This window comes from Eschrichtius robustus, chromosome 19, assembly GCF_028021215.1.
Source record: "Eschrichtius robustus isolate mEscRob2 chromosome 19, mEscRob2.pri, whole genome shotgun sequence".
Lineage (NCBI taxonomy): Eukaryota > Metazoa > Chordata > Mammalia > Artiodactyla > Eschrichtiidae > Eschrichtius > Eschrichtius robustus.
This window is the reverse complement of record NC_090842.1, coordinates 70,184,073-70,201,891: the sequence shown is the minus strand read 5'-3', so window position 1 is coordinate 70,201,891 and position 17,819 is coordinate 70,184,073. Positions and strand designations below refer to the sequence as shown.

The window sequence follows — 17,819 nt, the reverse complement described above, 5'->3', positions numbered from 1 at the left end:
TCCTGGTGGGCCCAGCATCACCACGAGAACCCTCAGAGGTGGAAGGGGAGGCAGAGGACAGTAGCAGGGTGACGCCCTGTGGGAGAGAGCCGACTGGCCACCGCTGGCTCAGAAGGTGGGGAAGGGCCGTAAGCCGGCTCGCAGGCCATCTCTAGGGTGGAAAAGTCGAGCACACGGGATGGGTTCTCCCAGAGTTCACAGAAGGAACTCAACCCTGCCGCACCTGGAGCTTAGCTTAGCGAGGCTGTGCCTGACTCCTGACCTCCAGAACTATAAAATAATGTTTTGGGGGCTTCCCTGGTGGCGCAGTGGTTGAGAATCTGCCTGCCAATGCAGGGGACACGGGTTCGACCCCTGGTCTGGGAAGATCCCACATGCCGCAGAGCAGCTGGGCCCGTGAGCCACAACTACTGAGCCTGCGCATCTGGAGCCTGTGCTCCGCAACAAGAGAGGCCGCGACAGTGAGAGGTCCGCGCACCGTGATGAGGAGTGGCCCCCGCTCGCCACAACTAGAGAAAGCCCTCGCACAGAAACGAAGACCCAACACAGCCAAAAATTAATTAATTAATTAATTAATTAATTTAAAAAAATAATGTTTTGTTATAAGACAAAAACAAAAAGGGAAAAACAAGAACAGAAATCCCATGCTCCCGAAAACTCACCGCTTCCACTTTGGGGGGTGTCTGTATTGAGGAAACAGCTAGGTTGCATCTGGGGCGTCTGCTCAGGTGCGGCCACCACAGCACTGGGTGCTAAGGGGGGTGGGAAGCAAGGAACTATCTGGGCTTGGTGGGAACAACACTGCCGGCCAGAAAACGGGATTTCCACCCAGGCATTTTTAATAACACAGGGAGCTGCGTGGGAAGAGCACGATTCACAACGTACAGTAGCTTCACAAGCTGTGTGACCAAACCCCCGCGGGTGAACACTGAGAATAAGACAGCAGCATTAGGGGTCGTTTCTGCGATCTCCTTTGCCCTCTTGTATATTTCAGATTTCTCTAAGTGAACATAAACTACTTTTAAATATGGAAAATTGCATTAGAAGATTGCCCACCGCTCTCCCTCAGCACCTGGCAGTCCCGACGTTGGGCCCTCGGCCTGGCCTGAGCGCTCGGGCCCTGCTGTCCTCTTCCGCCGTGTCCCTGGCATGGTTGAAGCTTCCTGCTTGCCAACCAGATTGTAACAGGGAAGCACCTTTGTATTCTGTTACAAGTTAGTCACCGGAGGGATGTTGCCTTTAAGCTTCAATATACACAATGGCCCATTTCTGGGAGCCCTGCCTCCCAGGTATAATGGGCATTAAGCTAAAATACCTTTGTTCAGCTCCCAGGAAACCTCCTGGCCAGGCCCCCCTGTGAATGACTGCAGGGAGAAGAAATGAACACATCCCCTCCCGGGGCTGACCTGAGCCAGGAAATGTCTGACTTTACTCCCTCCCCTTTCAGTATGAAAGAAACCTGAATTTTAACTCAGGCAAGATGGTTCTTTGGGGCACGAGTGCACCACCTTCTTGGTCTGCTGGCTTTCTATTTTTTTTAAAGCACTTTCTTTTTTAATTAATTAATTTTTGGCTGCGTTGGGTCTTCGTTGCTGCACACGGGCTTTCTCTCCAGTTGCGCCAGGCTTCTTACTGCGGTGGCTTCTCTTGTTGCGGAGCACGGGCTCTAGGCGCACGGGCTTCAGTAGTTGTGGCTCTCGGGCTCTAGAGCGCAGGCTCAGTAGTTGTGGCGCACGGGCTTAGTTGCTCCGAGGCACGTGGGATCTTCCCAGACCAGGGATCGAACCCGTGTCCCCTGCGTTGGCAGACGGATTCTTACCACTGCGCCACCAGGGAAGTCCCGAGTCTGCTGGCTTTCTGAATGAAGTCATTATTCCTCGCCTCAACAACTCGGCTCTCAATTTATTGGCCTGTGGTGCGGCCAGCAGTACAAGCTTGGACTCGGTAACAAGATCACCAGTGCCCAGTTCCATCTCCAGCCTGGCTCTGCTTCCCCAGGCCTGAGTGTGGTCGACAGGTCAAAGGTCCTCAGAAGACTGGGGATGGAGGAGACGGGTCCTCCAGATGGAGGTCTCTCCCTCCCAGCTTCAGGCTGCAGCAAGGTCCCCCCCACGCAGCCCAGGTGTCCACCCCACCTCTGCTAGTAACCATGGTCACAGCCACACTCAACACCCACCTGCCACCCCTGCATGAGCCTGAGGCTGCAGAGGGCTCCTTCTGTGGGTGCACCTGTTTCCCTGAAACCACCTCCCACGAAAATGTCCCTTGTTTTCAGAGCAGAAAGGTGACAGAGAAGGGTGCGGAATAACAGTCCCCAAAGACATCCATGTCCTAATCCCTGGAACCTGTGAATGTTGTCTCACATGCAGAAGGGATTTTGCAGATGAGATCAGGTGTGTAGGTGGGGCATGGATGAGATGTGACCCTAAGATGGGGAGATCATCACGGGTTACCAGGGGAGCTGTAGATGTAACCCTGAGGGTCCTTACAAGGGGGAGGCAGCATAAGACTTAACCATCCACTGCTGGCTTTGAAGATGGAGGAAGGGGCCACCACCGAGGAACGCGGCAGCCTCTACAAGCTAGAAAAAGCCTTAAAGTGGATTCCCCCCTTAGAGCCTTCAGGAGGAACCAGCCCTGCTGACACCTTGATTGGGCCCAGTGAGACCCAATTCAGAGTCCCAAGAGAGTACGTTTTGTGTTGTTTCAAGCCACCGAGTTCGTTAGAGCAACAGTAGGAAAGTACTACAGGACACTGGCCAAAGTCCTGAATGCCCACAGACGGACTGCCGTGGGCGGCAGGCAGCTGATTGTCCACCCTCCTGCTCTGTGACTCACTGATCTGCCAGCATGCATGGCCTAAGTGACATCTGTTCTCAGACACCATGCTTGTCCATCCATACTTGGAAAGAAGTTCCCTTCACGTCCGTTCAGGCTGGGACTCGACAGCTGGAAGGACAAGGCCAGGGAGTGATGTGTGTGGCCGAGGAACAGGTAAGCCGGACACCGACCCTGCTCGTGGGCAGGCAGCTCTGAAGCTCCAGCTGCCGGGCAGGAAGGGCAGGGGCTGCTGATCTGACCACCAGAGACCAGAGCTCAGGATTCTTACGCAGAAGCTTCTCCGGGATAAAACTGGAATTTGTTAAAAATCTGAAACGCACAGTGGACAGACTTTAGCCTTCCACCTGCCTGCAAACAGAAGCAGGCTGTGCTCTCCTGGGCTTTCTGCACCGGCCTGCACCATGTCACAGGAGGGGTTTGGAAGTCACCCGGCCGCCGCTGGTCCCGTGCGGCGGTGCACTGGAGCCCAGGCCTCTCTCTCTGAATGGTGGGGTGGGCGAGACAGGAGAGGAGGGAGCCGCGGCTTTGCGGGGAGACTGAGCAGGGAGGGGGCACCCTCCTGGGACTCTGACTTCTGCCCTGGGCGGCCTCCAGCTCTCCAGGCTGCGGCGGAGTGGAGTAGCAGGGGCGGGCTGGGCCTGGGGCCCCGGCGAGGCTGCCCCTCCAGCGCTCACAGGGCCTCGGGCCGGTGGCTCTTGCGGTGGATGACCAGCTGGGACTTCCAGTCGAAGCTGTGGCCGCAGTCGCCGCAGAAGTGGCGCCGCTGGCCGGCGTGGCCCTTGCGGTGGATGACCAGCTGCGACTTCCAGCTGAAGCTGCGGCCGCACTCCTCGCAGGCGTAGCTGCGCGGGCCCGGGAGCGCGCGCCGGGGCGGCCCCACCGGCTGCTTCTCGGCGCCCGGGCCGCCCGCGTGCGCGCGGCGGTGGATGACGAACACCGACTTCCAGTCGAAGGTGCGGCCGCACTGCGCGCACGTGTAGGGCTTGCCCCGCGCGGGCGGCGGGGCCTCCGGGCAGCCGGGCCTGCCCTCTCGGGAGCTCTCGCTCTCACCTCCTGGGGGCGGGGGGGGGGGGCAGAGCCAGGTCGCCTGGTGACTCCGCCCGCAGCCCCCCAGGCGCGGGGCGGCCTGGGCTCCCCGCTCCCCGCCCCCGTCGCCACCGGAGAGCGGGAGGCCACTCACCTGGGCGGAGGCTTCTCGCTCCCTCGGATCCGGTGCTCAGCGCCTCCGGCTCCGGTTCAGTGCGCGCCTCCGGCAGGGGGCACGGCAACCCTGCTGGGGTCGGGGGCCCATCAGGCGCGAGCCCTGGCACGGGGGCGTGAGGGATTCGCACAAATGAGGGACAGGGGTGGGGGCCCCGGCGGGTGGCCAGGGTGCGGCTTGGGAAGCGCCGGGAGGCAAGGTGCGCGCAAGGACCCGGAGGAGAGGGGTCCTCACCCAGGGAGACCACCGTGCCATACTTCTGCAGCATCGCGTCCCAGTACACCTCCTTCTGTGACGGGTCCAGGAGCCCCCACTCCTCCTGCAGGGACGCGGCCCATCACCCACAGAAGGCCCGTCTACCCCGCACCCCACCCGGCCCATCCCATGGGCACAGCCTTGTTAATCACCTGGGGAGCGGCAGGTAAACCGCCCTCACCTGCCCGGGGGTGGGGCTAAAGGGGAAGCTGAGATGGGAACCTGTGAGTGCCGGGGATGCAGGGCCGGGAAGGGAGCTGCCTTCTGGCTCACCTGGGGGATGCATCAGGCCCCCTCAGCTGCCCCACCCCATGTTCTGGCCGCACAGATGGAAGCTGAGGACCCATCAGGGATGGGCCTTGAACAGTGTGTGCTGCACCGAGAGCAAAAAGCCAGGGGAATGCAGGGACCCCAAGCACCTCTCCCAGGCCTCTGGTTTCAAGAGTAATGGAGATCCTCCTTGGGGAAGTGCCACGGGCCTCAGCATCCCTGGCTGTGGGGACCGGGCTGCAGGGAGGCAGGCGCCGCAGAGGGCCAGGCACAGCCTCCCACTCAGGACATGGCTGGGCCGGCCCCTGGGTGCCGGAGGTTGAAGCAACCATGCCTTCAGGCTGCGGCTGGGTCCTGGGCGACTTCTCAGTGTGGAGTGGATTAGGAAGTGTCGCTGGGAGAGGACAAGACCCCTGCTGCCCACACTCAGGAACCAAGCCCTCTGGGTGGCAGGGGCTTCCATGCCCAGCTGGTCGCAGCTGAGGGCTGGTTGGCCTTGGAGAAAAGCCCGGGCAGAGGGGGAGCTGCGGGCATTTCCTGGGAAGAGTGTCTCCACTCTGATCTCAGGTGTGCAGGGGAGGCCAGACTGCTGGGTGGCACTCAGGCTTTCCTGGTCATCCTGTCCCCTCCCCAGGTGCCAGCTCAGGACTGCTGGGCGCTGTCAAGCCCCTGACTGGCTTCTCTGTGAGTGGGAAGCCAACCCCTGCCGTTTCCAATCACTGTAAACCAGAATCCCAGTTACCTGAGGCCAAAATCCTTTCCAAGCACTGGTCTGTCCCCCTGCCTCCCCGGACCTGCAGGGGGTGCCGTGATACCAACTCCACTTTGGGGGAGCAGAGAGCACAAGAGGTGCTGGCCAAGGAGCCTGGACAACTGGCAGGGCTCTCCTCCCACTGTGGGCCTGCACCTGCCACCAGGGGCTGCTCACCTGAATCCCGGGTGGCTGGAAGGGCACGGAGGTCGGTTCCTGTTGTTCAGCGGGCCCCTCATGGGACCGGCCTGGATGTGGGGGGCTGGACGGTGCTAGGAAGCAAGGCAGACAGGGTTCAGGGGCTCCCACCTGAGCCAGAGCAGGCGAGGAGCTGGCGTTGGTGTCGCAGCCTGGGCCCTCCTCGGCAGCGGGGAGGAGTCCTCTGCGTGTGCCAGGCACACAGCAAGCAGGCAGGCAGCCAGCCCTTCCCTCCGGCCTCCCGGGGACCCTGCTCTGCAGTCTGCAGTCCCTGCGGGTCCCGCTCCCAGGTGGGGACACCCGCACTCCCTCCAGGAGCCCCCAGCTCCAGCACAACCGCACCTGGGTTCCCCACACTAGCTGGGGACGTTCGCACTCTCTCAAGGAGGCCCCAGCCCTCGCGCACCCCCGCTCTCACCCGTCTCCTGCCCGTAGCCATCAGGCTCCTCCTTCACGCTGCAGCTGAGCTGGGCGTTCCCCTCCATCTGGGCATCCTTGGACCCCTCCCCAGAGGCTGCCCTTAGGGGCTCCACTGTCCCTGAAGGGTGGGAGCTCCCCACAGACTCCTCTGCCTTCTGTGTGGCCGGGAGCACCGCTTGCTTCAGGACATGTGCTGTAATCTGAGGGGGAGAGGCAAGTCATCGGGGCTCTAGTCTCACTCTGTCCCTCCAAGAAGCCAACACCACCACACTCACCCAGCCCAGCAGCTGCCCAGGGTCATGCTGCAGGCCCTCGACCAGGACAGCGGCCTCCTCAGGGCTGCCTGGCTGCTGGCCCCGCACCCAGGCCTGGATCTCGGGGGGCAGCGCGCCCAGGAACTGCTCCAGCACCAGCAGCTCCAGCATTTGCTCCTTGGAGTGCACCTCGGGCCGCAGCCACTGGCGGCAGAGCTCCCGGAGCCGGGCCAGCGCCTCGCGGGGACCGGCCACCTCCTGGTAGCAGAAGCCCCGGAAGCGCTGGCGTGCTGCCTCAGGATCCTCCAGGGTGGCCTCGGGGTCCACAGAGGGCAGACTCGGGGGGCCCAGTGGGGATGGCATTGTTGTGCCGGGAGTCTTCTTGGAGCCACCACGGGGGACCTGCAGGAAAGGAGGGGTCAGGGTGCCAGCCACAAGGCCACAGGCAGGGTAAGGCACTGTGCAGAGAGGCCCAGCCCAGGGGGCTGAGGCTGTGACAGAGAGGACCCTGGTGTGGGGATGCCTGGGGCTGAATTGGGGAAAGTTTCATGGAGGGAGGGGTCACAGGAGCTGGAACTGAGGTTAGAAGGAACCAACACTTGGAGGCAAGTTGCCGGTGGAGCTTCCAGGAAACTGCAGGGAACTGTCGGGAGATGATGCTGCAGCGCAGGCAAGAGGAGTTAGCACAGGCTTCCAGGCTCAGGCTGAGCCCCGGCAGGTGCCCCCGCGGCGGAGAGAGGGGGTAGCCAGGGAGGCGGTGGGGCCGTGATCCAGGGTGAGAACTGGGGCCAGGCTGTCTGTCCCCACCATCTCCGGGACACGCTGACCCAAGTGGGGCACCCCGAGGGGCTGGCCTGCGCCATGGCTCGAGGCAGGGGCTGATGTGGACCCCGAGACACCGTGCTCGCTGACCGCGGAGAGCTGTGCATGACTCACACGGTATGGACCGTGCGTGTGAAATGCAGAAGCAAAGCAAAACGGAATCACGAGTTGTGTGGAGCGGTGGACCGGCAACTGTGTCCCGGCCCTGCAGAGGGTCTGGAGTGAAACACGCCCACTTGGGGGGGGGGGTGCCTGTCCGACAGGCTGGACTAGGCCTGACTCCTGGAGTCCGCCTTCCACAGAGGAAAGGGGGGCAGGTCTTCCCGAAGGAGGGGAACGGGGCTCCGGAATGGAGGAGGGGCCCGGGAGAAGGCTCGGAGGTGGGGCACGTCGGGAGGTAGTGGAAAGGCCACGCCCACCCAGCCTGCCGGAGCTCACCTCGGCCACCCGAGGCCACTTCGGGTAAGTGGTCCCACGCGGTCCCGCCCGCCTCTCCCCGGACCCAGCGGTCAGCCCCTCGCGCGTTGCCCTGGCGACGCCGCCCTGGCCAATCACACGTCTGCTCCGAAGGCAGCGCGCCCCCCCTTCGGACTACATTTCCCATGAGCCTCAGCAAACAGGGACAGGCGCGGCCTCCGCCAGTAGATGATCATTTTCAGAGGCCTCTCACGACTGAGAGGCGCCCCATCCCTCCGAGAGGAATCTGCAGAGTCGCAGGGTTTGGGGGGCTCCCTCCCCTCCCCGGCAGCCGCTCTTCCTTTGTATCCGCACCCTAGGACTCACCAACGGCGGAGACGGACGGTACCTTCAAATCCTGCGCATGTGCACAACAGGCCCGGCGCCTATTGGCAGGAGGTGACGGATGGGGAGGAGCGTGACCTTTCGGCCAATCAGAGTTCGCGCTCCGCCTAGGCTCCTCCCCCAGCGCCCTACCTGAGGCTTCTTTCTGGTCGCCCGGGGGACGCCTTGGTAACTCCTGGAGCACAACCAACCTGCTCCAGCTGTTTCCAAGACAACGGCCCGAGAGTTGCCCTGCCCTCCCCGGAGGCCGGAAGTCGCGGTCTGGGGGAGTGTTGTTTCGCCGAGACTCGCCTCCCGATGGTCCTAGGAGGAAGCAGGGACCTACCGGGAAGGCTGACCTAACCCATGGGCTTTCTCCGCCATCCCCGGGAATTTCTCCAGCGAGGATGGTGCTGGGGTCCTTCATTCGACCACTGCTGAGCGCCCTGCAGATATGCGGGGACAGCAGGCACCCATCTCCTGATGAAACTGTTCCATGATTTATACCCTCAGAGTCTCAGACATACCTTCAGCTAGATCAGTACTGCAAAGTGAGGGCTGGAGGTTTTTGTCCAGAATTATGGGACGTGTTCAGCCTTTTATTTACTTTGGGGACCAGAACTAGTAAGGGTGACCTTTATTTTTATTTTAAATCAGTAGACGATGTTATTGTTTTTAAAATCTGACTGTGGGTCAGGGTGTTTTGCTTCCACACATCAAATGGCTGAACCATGACTTATTTATTCGACCCTAAGGTGCATCTGCCTGCCTGTTTTGGTTTCTTCTAATACCTAGGAATCCCTGGCTACCAGGGATTTGATTTTTTCTCTGGGACTGTTCGGATTCCCCAGAAAGGACTCTTCCACCATCTACCCTGTGGGGAGAGCTGGAGCTCTGACAGCTTCTCCAGGAGCTCCCAGTCATCTTTGTTTTGGGTCTCCCCTTCCAGGGGTCTGCTGGTTTTCAAGCCTTCTGGAATTCTGCAGCGTAAGCCTGATGGGATCTCCTTCCACTTCCGCCAGCGCCAACTCAGTATTTGGCTTTCCCCAAATCAGTGACAGCTCTCCCACCCCCAACAACTTCTAGTTTCAGAATGCCTTTGCCTCCTCTTTTACCATTCTCATATTTGTAGGTTTGTGTTATAGTTAATTTTATTTATTTATTTATTGGCCGTGCCGCTTGTGGAATCCTAGCTCCCCAACCAGGGATCGAACCCGAGCCCCCGGCAGTGGAAGCACAGAGTCCTAACCACTGGACCAGTGAATTCTCACTGGGTTTGCTTTAAATGCTCTCTGTGGTTTCAGTGGGCTTCTGGACCAAGTGAGATGCATGTGTTCAGTCCATCATCTTGACCCAGAAAGCCCACGGATACTTTTTATAGTCATGACCCGTTCACGGTTGAGTGGAAGGGTCAGCCTGGCAGGACGTGGCCCAACATGACCAAAAAGGTTTGGGGGAGGACAACTTAGGGGCCAAGACATGGGGGAAGGCGGGTGCTCATGCTTGCTGTTCCCACAGGAACAGGGCTGGAGCCTCTGACCACCGCTGGTGCTGGGAGGGTGGGCTCGAGAGGGTGGCGGAAAGGAGGGATAGGAAGGGCCAGGCACACAGGCAGGAAAGGCTCAGTGAAGCAGGGAGGAGGCTGGTGGGGAGACAGGATAGAGCACCAGGCCCAGCTTCTGTCCAAGATGCAAAAAAGGTTGCAAGTGACTCTCTGGGCATCCACTTGATGTTCAACATTCCTTTGCTCCTGAATCCCATGGGCTCCCTACAATAGCCTTCTGTAAGCTCTGTGGGGTTTGTCTGCATCTCATAGCCATCCACACTGACCCTGAAGTGAGCTGCTCAAGAATCCCTCACGGGGGCCAGCCTGGGGGAAGATGAAATAGGGCAAGGCCAGGGCATGGACCAGGTCAGAGAGAGGATGGGCCCCCAGAGGGGCGGACAATGGCTCGGGGGACCTGCCCTTGAGGAGGCTTGGGGAGCCTGGCCCTGTGTGACTATTCTCCCCACCCCCATGTCTCCTTTCCTTGCAGGAACTTGTGAGGTTTCAGGGGTGGAACCCTGCTGGCAGGTGGAGAGTTGGGGGTGTCATGTCTCTGCTCTTTGGTAATGGCAGATACCTGTGAGGTCTTTGAGGTGATTGAACTGGAGCACCCACTGGGTTGGGGTCGACCTTTCGGGTCTCCACATGTGCCCCGTGCCTCAGACTCCAGGGCCTGGATCCACAAAGGCTCATGTCCCAGCAGAGCTGCTGCTTGGGGCAGCCCCGCCCTGCCCAGGTCTCCTGGCTGCCAAGGGGACACAGACCTCCGGTGGGCCACAGACAGGCTGCACCTCTACCCTGAGGCCTCTCAAAGGGACCAGGGTTGAAGCCAAGTCCCTGCAGCTGTGTGATGACACGTTTGCATCGTGCTGGGATGACACCAGTTTCAGGCTGCTACCACTCACATGTTTTTAAAAAGAAACCTTTATTAGAGAGCCTCTCTGGACTCTGTCTTGTTAAAACCTTCTGAACCGTGACCTGGAGGCTGAGGCTGTGGACCTACACAGTGCCGTGCGAGAATTTACAATGTACATCCATTCCAAGCCGTAAGTTCTAGTCTTTTTTTACCCCCAGTGAAAACACCATTAACTTCCCTGCGGGTGAGGCCCAAGGTGGAGATGGGGCTGGTCTGTTGAAGGCCACAAGAAGCCAACCAGGCCCCCACCAAACTTGTCTGCCTCAGTGTCCCCACCCTGTGGGTTATGTCACACTGGGGAGGGGATCTTGGGAGGGCGCCACACACAGCCTTAGGTAATGGCAGGCACGTGGCCACTGGACCCCAGAGAACCAAGCAGCCCCATCTTGTCTCCTCTGCACCTGTTGTTATGGTCACCTCCAGTCAAGGCAGTGGGGATGGAAAGGCTCCTGTATCGCTGACTTCGGTAACGACAGGACACGGCCGAAGCTGAGGCTTGGACCACACTCTGAATGCACCAGCACAGCTGGGGAAGCATCACTCTCAATCTCCATCCTTCACCCGGGGACTTCCCGCCTCCACCCTCCTCCACCTCCTGAGGGTCTGCCATGAGCAGGGAGCCAGGCAGGCTTCACCCGACCCTCAGAGCTGGCAGGCTAAGTGTGGGCGTAAAGTGGTGAGCTCTCTGGATGCTGGGCCAGTGGCCCTGCTGTTGTGCAACTCACATCCCCTCTCTGTGCCTCAGTCTCCTCATCTGAGAAGTGGGGATACCAGCCACAGCAGCCACCTCACAGAGCTGTCAGGAGAAGCTGTGCAGGGCTCCGAACGGGCGATGGCGGTTGGCACGTATTGGCCCTTATCAAGATGCTGCCTGTCAGGGTGCTGCAAATGCCCTCTGCAGGGCTGAATCTTTTCTCTCCCCTAGAGGAGGGAGCTGAGGCTCAGAACCCAGCCACTTGTCCGAAGCCAGTACCTGCCTCCCCCATGACGTCCTGTCTTCTGGGCCTGTTCCCAGGAAGCCCTGGATGAACCGAGGGCTGGGGGAATACGCTGGGGGTGGGAGTGGAGAGGTTCCACACAGACCCTGCAGGCTGGGCGTAAACCTCAGAAAGTTCTCAGGACCACCTCCACCCCACCACAGCGCTTCCCGTTCGCGCGCACAGTCAAAATATGGGCGAGCTGGCAGCACCGTGCCGGCCTCCCCCTGACCTTTGTGCAGCGCGACCGCCTGGGGCTGGAGGAGTGAGCTGGGGCTGACAAGAGGCAGATCTTGTCACCACGTGCAGGGGGAACGGCAGCGCACGCGCAGAGCTGCTCCACAGCCTGGCTCTGCAGAGGGCGGGGCCCCGTGCCCATGGAAGGGACTCGCAACAGGCGGGGGAAAGTCGGGGCTGCGACCTCACGGCTCAGCCGTCTTCGGAACCGTGGCTGGGCCCGAGGCGGCAGTGGGCCCGGCTTCCCTCCCCAGTGTGCCTTCGGACGATGCCCCCGAAGGAGGCCTGGCCTGGGGGAGCGGGCCGGCCCGGGGCCGCCGCGCTGGCTTCTCACCGGTGTGGAGCCTCTGGTGGTGGAAGAGGGCCGGGCGCTCGCGGAAGGCGCGGCCGCACTGCGTGCACACGAAGGGCTTCTCCCCCGTGTGGATGCGTCGGTGGCTGAGCAGCACGGCGCCCTTGGCGAAGGCCTTGCCGCAGTCCGAGCAACGGAAAGGCCGCTCTCCCGTGTGCAGCAGCCGGTGCTGCCTGAGGTTGGAGCTGTGGCTGAAGGCGCGGCCGCACTGCGCGCAGGCGAAGGGCTTCTCGCCGGTGTGCACGCGCCGGTGCTTGAAGAGCGACGAGCCCTGGCTGAAGGCGGCCCCGCAGAGCGCGCAGGCGAAGGGCTTCTCGCCCGTGTGCGTGCGCTCGTGCTGGATCAGGTGCGAGTTGCGGCAGAAGCTGCGGCCGCAGCGCGTGCACGCGTAGGGCCGGCCGCCGGCGTGGATCTTGCGGTGCTGGCTGAGGTTGGAGCGGTGGCTGAAGGCCTTGCCGCACTCGGCACAGCGGAAGGCCTTCTCGGCCGTGTGGATGCGCTGGTGCCGCACCAGCGAGGAGCTGTGCCGGAAGGCCTGGCCGCAGGCCGGGCAGGTGTAGGGCGTCTCTCCGCTGTGGATGCGCTGGTGCTGCGTCAGGTGCGACGTCTGGCTGAAGGCCTTGCCGCACTGCGCGCACTCGTACGGCCGCTCCCCGGTGTGGGTGCGCAGGTGCTTCAGCAGGTCCGAGCTCTTGACGAACACTTTGCTGCACGCCCTGCACTCGAAGGGCTTCTCCCCAGAGAGGAGGCCCGGGCCAGCGTGCAGGGCCTCGCCCAGTTCGGCCCAGGTCGGGGGCTCTGGGACAGCGAGCAGCCTCTGAGGCTCGCGCCAAGCCTCACCCATGCCTCGGGCCCCCTGAGCCTCTGGGGCGCCCGGGAACGCTCTCCCCGGGGCCTCGCGTGCGTACAGCTTCTGCCGCTCCGACGCCCTCGGCTGCTTGCCTGGCGCAGGGTGGTCCGCGAGGGCCTTCCCGCCGGGTGGGGCCCGCAGAGAAGAGGTCAGCCGCAGGCTGACGCTGGCCTCGCCGCTTTCCCAGTAGATCACAGACACCCCTGTGGGTTTCCTCTCCCGAGAGGGGGACACGCCGCGCCGACCCTCCAGGCTCTTCCCACGCTCAGAGGCACCAGCGCTGGGGAGAACCCTAGTCGGTGCCAGAGGGGGGCCATCCTGGAAGGCCCCTGGCAATGCTGCTTCTCCAGAAACATCTCTGTCCTCTGCCAGATGAGGGGAACCTGAAGGAGGAGAAACGGTGGACGCCTGGGTCCTCCCAGACAGGCCGCGTGGGTAGGCAAGGGGGCCCACAGGACCGGGCGTGGAAGCTGGGGAGAGGAGCAGGGGCCGGACTCCCTTCCTGCACGGAGCCCGTCCCAGGGCACCCCCCAGGCGGCTTTGCCCCTTACACTGATGGCTACCTGATGTAACAGATTTTACTCACCAACTCTGCTTACTGACTGCCTCTCCCCTAGCAGGGTCAACCCCACAAAGGCAGGACCAGGAGCGATCTGGGCAAGGCTGTGTCCCCAGTGCCGGGAATGGGACTGGCCACTGCAAGTGCTCAACGATGAACACGTGAACAAACGGCCCCACAGATGAGGTGGTGAGGGAAGACGGGCAGGGTCTGAGGCCACACAGACTGCCTGAGGGTGGGATTCTGAGCAGGTCTCACCATGGCCTGGGGGTGGCCCTTGGAGCTCCCCTCCAAGGGCAGCCAAATCCGGAGCCTCCAGAAGAGGCTGATGGTGAAAGGAATCGGTCGGGTGGGAAGCTGGAGAGGAGAGCGTCCAGGAGGGAAGGTGGACGGAAGCTTGGCCATAGGTTGGCCCCAAGCTCACACCCCTGAGCCCCCACTCACCGGGGCTCGGCCTCCTCTGGGCATTCCTGGCCAGGGTCACATCTGTCCCATTGAGAACCCAGGGCTCCTCGCCACACTCAAGCTGGATGACCACGCGGGGTCGGGAGACAGAGAGTCCTGTGAGAGAAGACAAGCAAGTGAGGGGTCAACCCTGGCAGATGGCAGGAGTCAGGGCTTCGTGGGCCACGGACGGCATCATCTGTGCAACCAAGGATACCCGAGGTCGCATCACAGGGCCGGGCTCTCGGAGCAGCTCGATGGTTCCTGTGAGGAGAACCGTGTTGGCAGCACCAGAAGGGGACTGAGCACAGAGGCACCACAGCTAACAGGGACACTCAGCCAGAGGACATGTGGCTGCCCACAGGCCGCCGGGTGGTAAGAGGTTAGTGCTGGCAGCCTAGCCTGGCAACAGATGAGCTCCCCATGGAGGACCCAGGGCTTACCCAGCGAGGCCAGGAGGGTGAAGTTCTCCAGCATCACACAGCTGTACAGAGCCCTCTGGGCTGCATCCAGGAGCCCCCACTCCTCCCGGGAGAAGTACACAGCCACGTCTTCAAAGGCCATCAGGCCCTACAAGAGTTGGAAGATGGACATGATCTAAGCTATAGCCGTGTGAACCGAGACCCAGCTCCCTGCCCCAAAGACCACCTCCGCTCACGTCCCTCAGGTGCTCAGCCTCCTCCCCCAAGGCTCTGCAGACGGGACTTCCCTCACCTGTCTGGACCCTCCCCTCCACCTTCCCCATCTAGGCCATAGATGCCTCTTTAATGCCACCTGGCCACTCTACATAGGGCAGCCAGGGGAAGCCCCTGGCCTTCTGCTGGCTGCCACACCAAGGTCAGCCCCTGGCGTCCACTCATTCTCCAGCCTTTGCACAAGCTGAGCCTCTCCAAAGGTGCCCTCATTGCTCTTGCATACGTAACTGTACAAGTTCCAGCTGCAGAGCCCCCAGGACATGCCCATCCCTGTAGGGATGCCCTCTCCTGCTGAACTTGCCTGACATTTCAAGGCTGCTCTTTGAACTTGAAGGACTGGCTGATCCCCTCCAGTTGCCACAGGGGTGGCCCCAAGGATCTGGTGGGCACACAAGAAGCCATTTCCCTCCTCCCTCCATAGCCAGGCCCCCTCTATTTCCTCCTCACTTGGCTGCCACCTTCCCTTCCCTCAGCCACCTGCCAGACTTCCCCTGAGAGCCCCAGGGACTGCCAGCCATTCCTCATCTCCCTAGAGCCCTAACTGCCCATGCCTACCCCTGGCTGAGTCTGTGAGATGCCCTCTTCCTAAGTTTGATTCCCAGGCTCTACCTCACTCAGAACATCAGGACTCTGTCCTTGGACATCTACAATTCCAGGTGCATGTGACACCTCCACTCTGAGACAGCACAGACTCTTCCCAATTTCCCCCTGAAACCTACTTTCCCTTCAAATTCCTAATTTTGTCTACAGCAGCTCCGTTCTTTTTTTCTCTGTCCCATTGAGTGACAGTTGCCACTGGCACAGTCCCAGGGCAAGGATACAATCAAGGGTTTTCAATTTCAGCACCAGCTACCAAATCCTGGCCCCACTGCCTGGGGGAGGACCTGTGAAAGTGCTAGGCAGCTCCATTCTTTTGGATGCTCCGGCGGAAAACCTTAGAATGGCCCTTCACGCAGGACACTCCCGCACACCCCGCACTTGATGCATCAGCAGATCTATCCAGAATCCAACGGCTTTTCGCACCTGCACTGCCCGGACTGTGGCAGCAGCCTCCTCCCTGCATACCGCCACGCCCCTCTGCTTCTGTTCTCCGCTCAACAATAGGTGGAATACCCTAAAAAATCGTAACTTAAAGCATGTCCAGTCTCCCGGTGCCCTCGGGATAGTCTTAACTCCTCGGCCTGCCCTTTCAAACATACATATATTCTCCCCGCCGAGCAGCTCAGTTCCGGAAGCGCCTACACTCAGGCTTCCCTCCCAGCTTTTGCAGACGGGGGACCCTCCCCTTGGAACTTCCTTCCACACCTCACCCCCTTAGCTGCCAGAAGTGGGGATCCCACGCGTGCACTCCCAACCGACCGGGACAGCAGGGCCTAGGACGAAGCGCGAGGGGAAGACAAGACGTCCAGGTAAAGTGCCTCCCTCGATCGGGGCTCGGGGCCATGGAGGAGGCATCCGGGTGGGTGGGGGCCTGGGGTTCCCGCTACTCACCTGCGCCGGGTCTGTCTGCGCCGCCGCCATCGGAACCTGCAGAAAGGTGCGGGCGCTCAGGCTCCGGGCCTCTCTCCCAGTCCGTCAAGGGCGCCGCGTCGGGACGGCGTGGAGGCCGGAGAGCACGTGGCTCGGGGGGCGCCCACGCCGCACCCCGGGAAACTGAGGCCGGGGACTGGCCGTGGGCCCCCGGGCTCGGCTGCCCGTGCCTCGGATCTCCGCCCGCACGTCCTCGCTGCCCGCACCTCGGGTCTCCAGACCCTTCCGCAAAACCTGCCCCGACCCAGCGCTCTCCGGCCGTCACCGGCGTGGCCCGACGCCGGCAGCCAAGTGACAGTCCCGGACGCCGGAGTTCCAATCTCGCGAGCCCTCATTGGCCAGTGGCGCGCTGCGGACGCACGCGCAGAGCCTTCTGGCTGCCGGCGCGGTAGGCGGAGCGCGCCTGGTCTCCACGGCAACGGCCAAGCGCCGCCGCCGGGGCCGCTGGGAAGTGGAGTCTGCAGCAGAGCCAGGCTTCCGGGCTGCGCGTGGGGTGGGGTCCTGGCGGGGCCGTCAGCGCTGCGGGTGAACGATGAATTGCTGAGGCCCCGGGAGGGAGGGGGCCCGGGCCCCCCCCGGAGGGCCCCCCCCACCTCCCACCCCCGCCCAGCGCAGCACCAGGGACGGAGCACGACGGGGGTCCCATCCCATCCCTGCCTCCTGGGGCCTTGCACCAGGGCTGTGTGTGACCCCCGCGGGTCAGCGTCCCGTTATGGTTGGGAACAGCCCCCACGTCGAGTCGCAAGGCCCTAGCCTAACTTTTTCTAGCGTCTGAAATCATTCTGAGACTTCCTCCACCATCTGTTTCTTGGCTCAACTGGGCCGCGCACAAAGTACTTTCCCAGACGCACTTGTCCCTAGGTCGTCTACGTCTTGCCTTGCCCCGCACATCATGGTGTTGATTCCCTGTTCCTTTATTTTGGGGGGAGGGGGCAACCTACATGGGTACGACACATAAAGTCAAACGGAAGGGTAGTCTCAATGCAGACTGACTACTGCTGACAGAGAGGAAAAGGTTTTCTCTTTGTTGTTTCACTCTGAGAGTCTTTTTTTCAGGGTTCTTAGTCCTCATACACAAAATGGGACAGTAGTGGTACCCACCGCATAGGGCTATTGTAAGTTAATATGGAACCAATCTGTGTCGATTTCATTCACTCTGTCTCCCTCCCTGCTTACCTCCCTAGGTAAGTTATAAGTGATTGTTATAACATCTATATCAGCTCTGTCTGCAGTATCATTACTCTTTGTAAATACTTGTAATGCAAGAGATAACATCAATTTTGGAGTATTTGTGTGTAAATTTTGCTCACTTTGAAATAAATGAAGAAAATCTAATGTGTTTGTGGGTAGGGAATGTTTCTTGCCATTCCAGTAAACAAAGAATGTTTGAGTCCCTCCCTGGTGGTCCAGTGGTTAAGACTCCGCCCTCCCGATTCAGGGGGCCTGGGTTCATTCCTGGTCAGGGAACTAGGTCCCACATGCTGCAGCTAAGAGCCCACATGCCGCAACTAAAGATCCCGCATGCCGCAACGGAGATCCTGCATGCAGCAATGACTAAGGGCCGGTGCAGACAAATAAATAAATAATTAAAAAAAAAAAAAAGAATGTTCAAGTCCCACGTGAGGTGCACCTTGAACCCACGTGCCGAGACTAGAACCCAGCCTAAACCCAGATTGGGACTTGAACCCACGGTCTCTTTTTTCGTCCGTGCCGCCCGGCATGGGGATCCTAGCTCCCCAACCTGGGATCAAAGCCACACACCCTGTAGTGAAAAGCGTGGAATCTTAACCACTGGACCGCCAGGGAAGTCCCAACCCCCAGTATTTTTTTTTAAATTTATTTCTTGTATTTATTTTTGGCTGTGTTGGGTCTTCGTTGCTGCGCGCGGGCTTTCTCTAGTTGCGGTGAGTGGGGCTACTCTT

At 60.9% G+C, this 17,819-nt stretch overlaps 2 protein-coding genes and 1 non-coding gene across 8 annotated transcripts; all 3 read right to left on the bottom strand.

The window, feature by feature from the left end:
• Positions 1–821: 821 nt before the first annotated feature.
• ZNF446 (zinc finger protein 446) lies at positions 822–7,835 on the bottom strand. Of its 4 annotated transcripts, XM_068527284.1 has the most exons (7): positions 7,795–7,835; positions 6,211–6,591; positions 5,934–6,135; positions 5,495–5,589; positions 4,276–4,360; positions 4,021–4,110; positions 822–3,893 (listed from the first exon to the last, which is right to left on the bottom strand). In XM_068527284.1, exons 2-7 carry the CDS (start codon positions 6,550–6,552, stop codon positions 3,511–3,513), a joined length of 1,197 nt encoding a protein of 398 aa, XP_068383385.1. In that variant the 5' UTR covers positions 6,553–6,591; positions 7,795–7,835; the 3' UTR covers positions 822–3,510. The 4 variants fall into 4 exon arrangements, with proteins under 4 accessions (XP_068383385.1, XP_068383382.1, XP_068383383.1 ...); XM_068527281.1 differs by having other exon boundaries at positions 4,021–4,360; XM_068527282.1 differs by lacking the exon at positions 7,795–7,835 and adding an exon at positions 7,450–7,514 and having other exon boundaries at positions 4,021–4,360.
• A 2,408-nt stretch (positions 7,836–10,243) lies between these two features.
• LOC137752576 (zinc finger protein 324A-like) lies at positions 10,244–16,209 on the bottom strand. 3 transcript variants are annotated; one of them, XM_068527265.1, is made up of 5 exons: positions 15,859–16,209; positions 15,678–15,740; positions 14,116–14,242; positions 13,673–13,789; positions 10,244–13,052 (listed from the first exon to the last, which is right to left on the bottom strand). In XM_068527265.1, exons 1-5 carry the CDS (start codon positions 15,886–15,888, stop codon positions 11,653–11,655), a joined length of 1,737 nt encoding a protein of 578 aa, XP_068383366.1. In that variant the 5' UTR covers positions 15,889–16,209; the 3' UTR covers positions 10,244–11,652. The 3 variants fall into 3 exon arrangements, with proteins under 3 accessions (XP_068383366.1, XP_068383368.1, XP_068383367.1); XM_068527267.1 differs by lacking the exon at positions 15,678–15,740 and adding an exon at positions 15,391–15,481; XM_068527266.1 differs by lacking the exon at positions 15,678–15,740.
• On the bottom strand, positions 15,136–15,266 carry LOC137753974 (small nucleolar RNA SNORA30/SNORA37 family). The gene has a single exon (XR_011071656.1). It is a non-coding gene; the product is annotated as a small nucleolar RNA SNORA30/SNORA37 family (small nucleolar RNA).
• Positions 16,210–17,819: the final 1,610 nt, after the last annotated feature.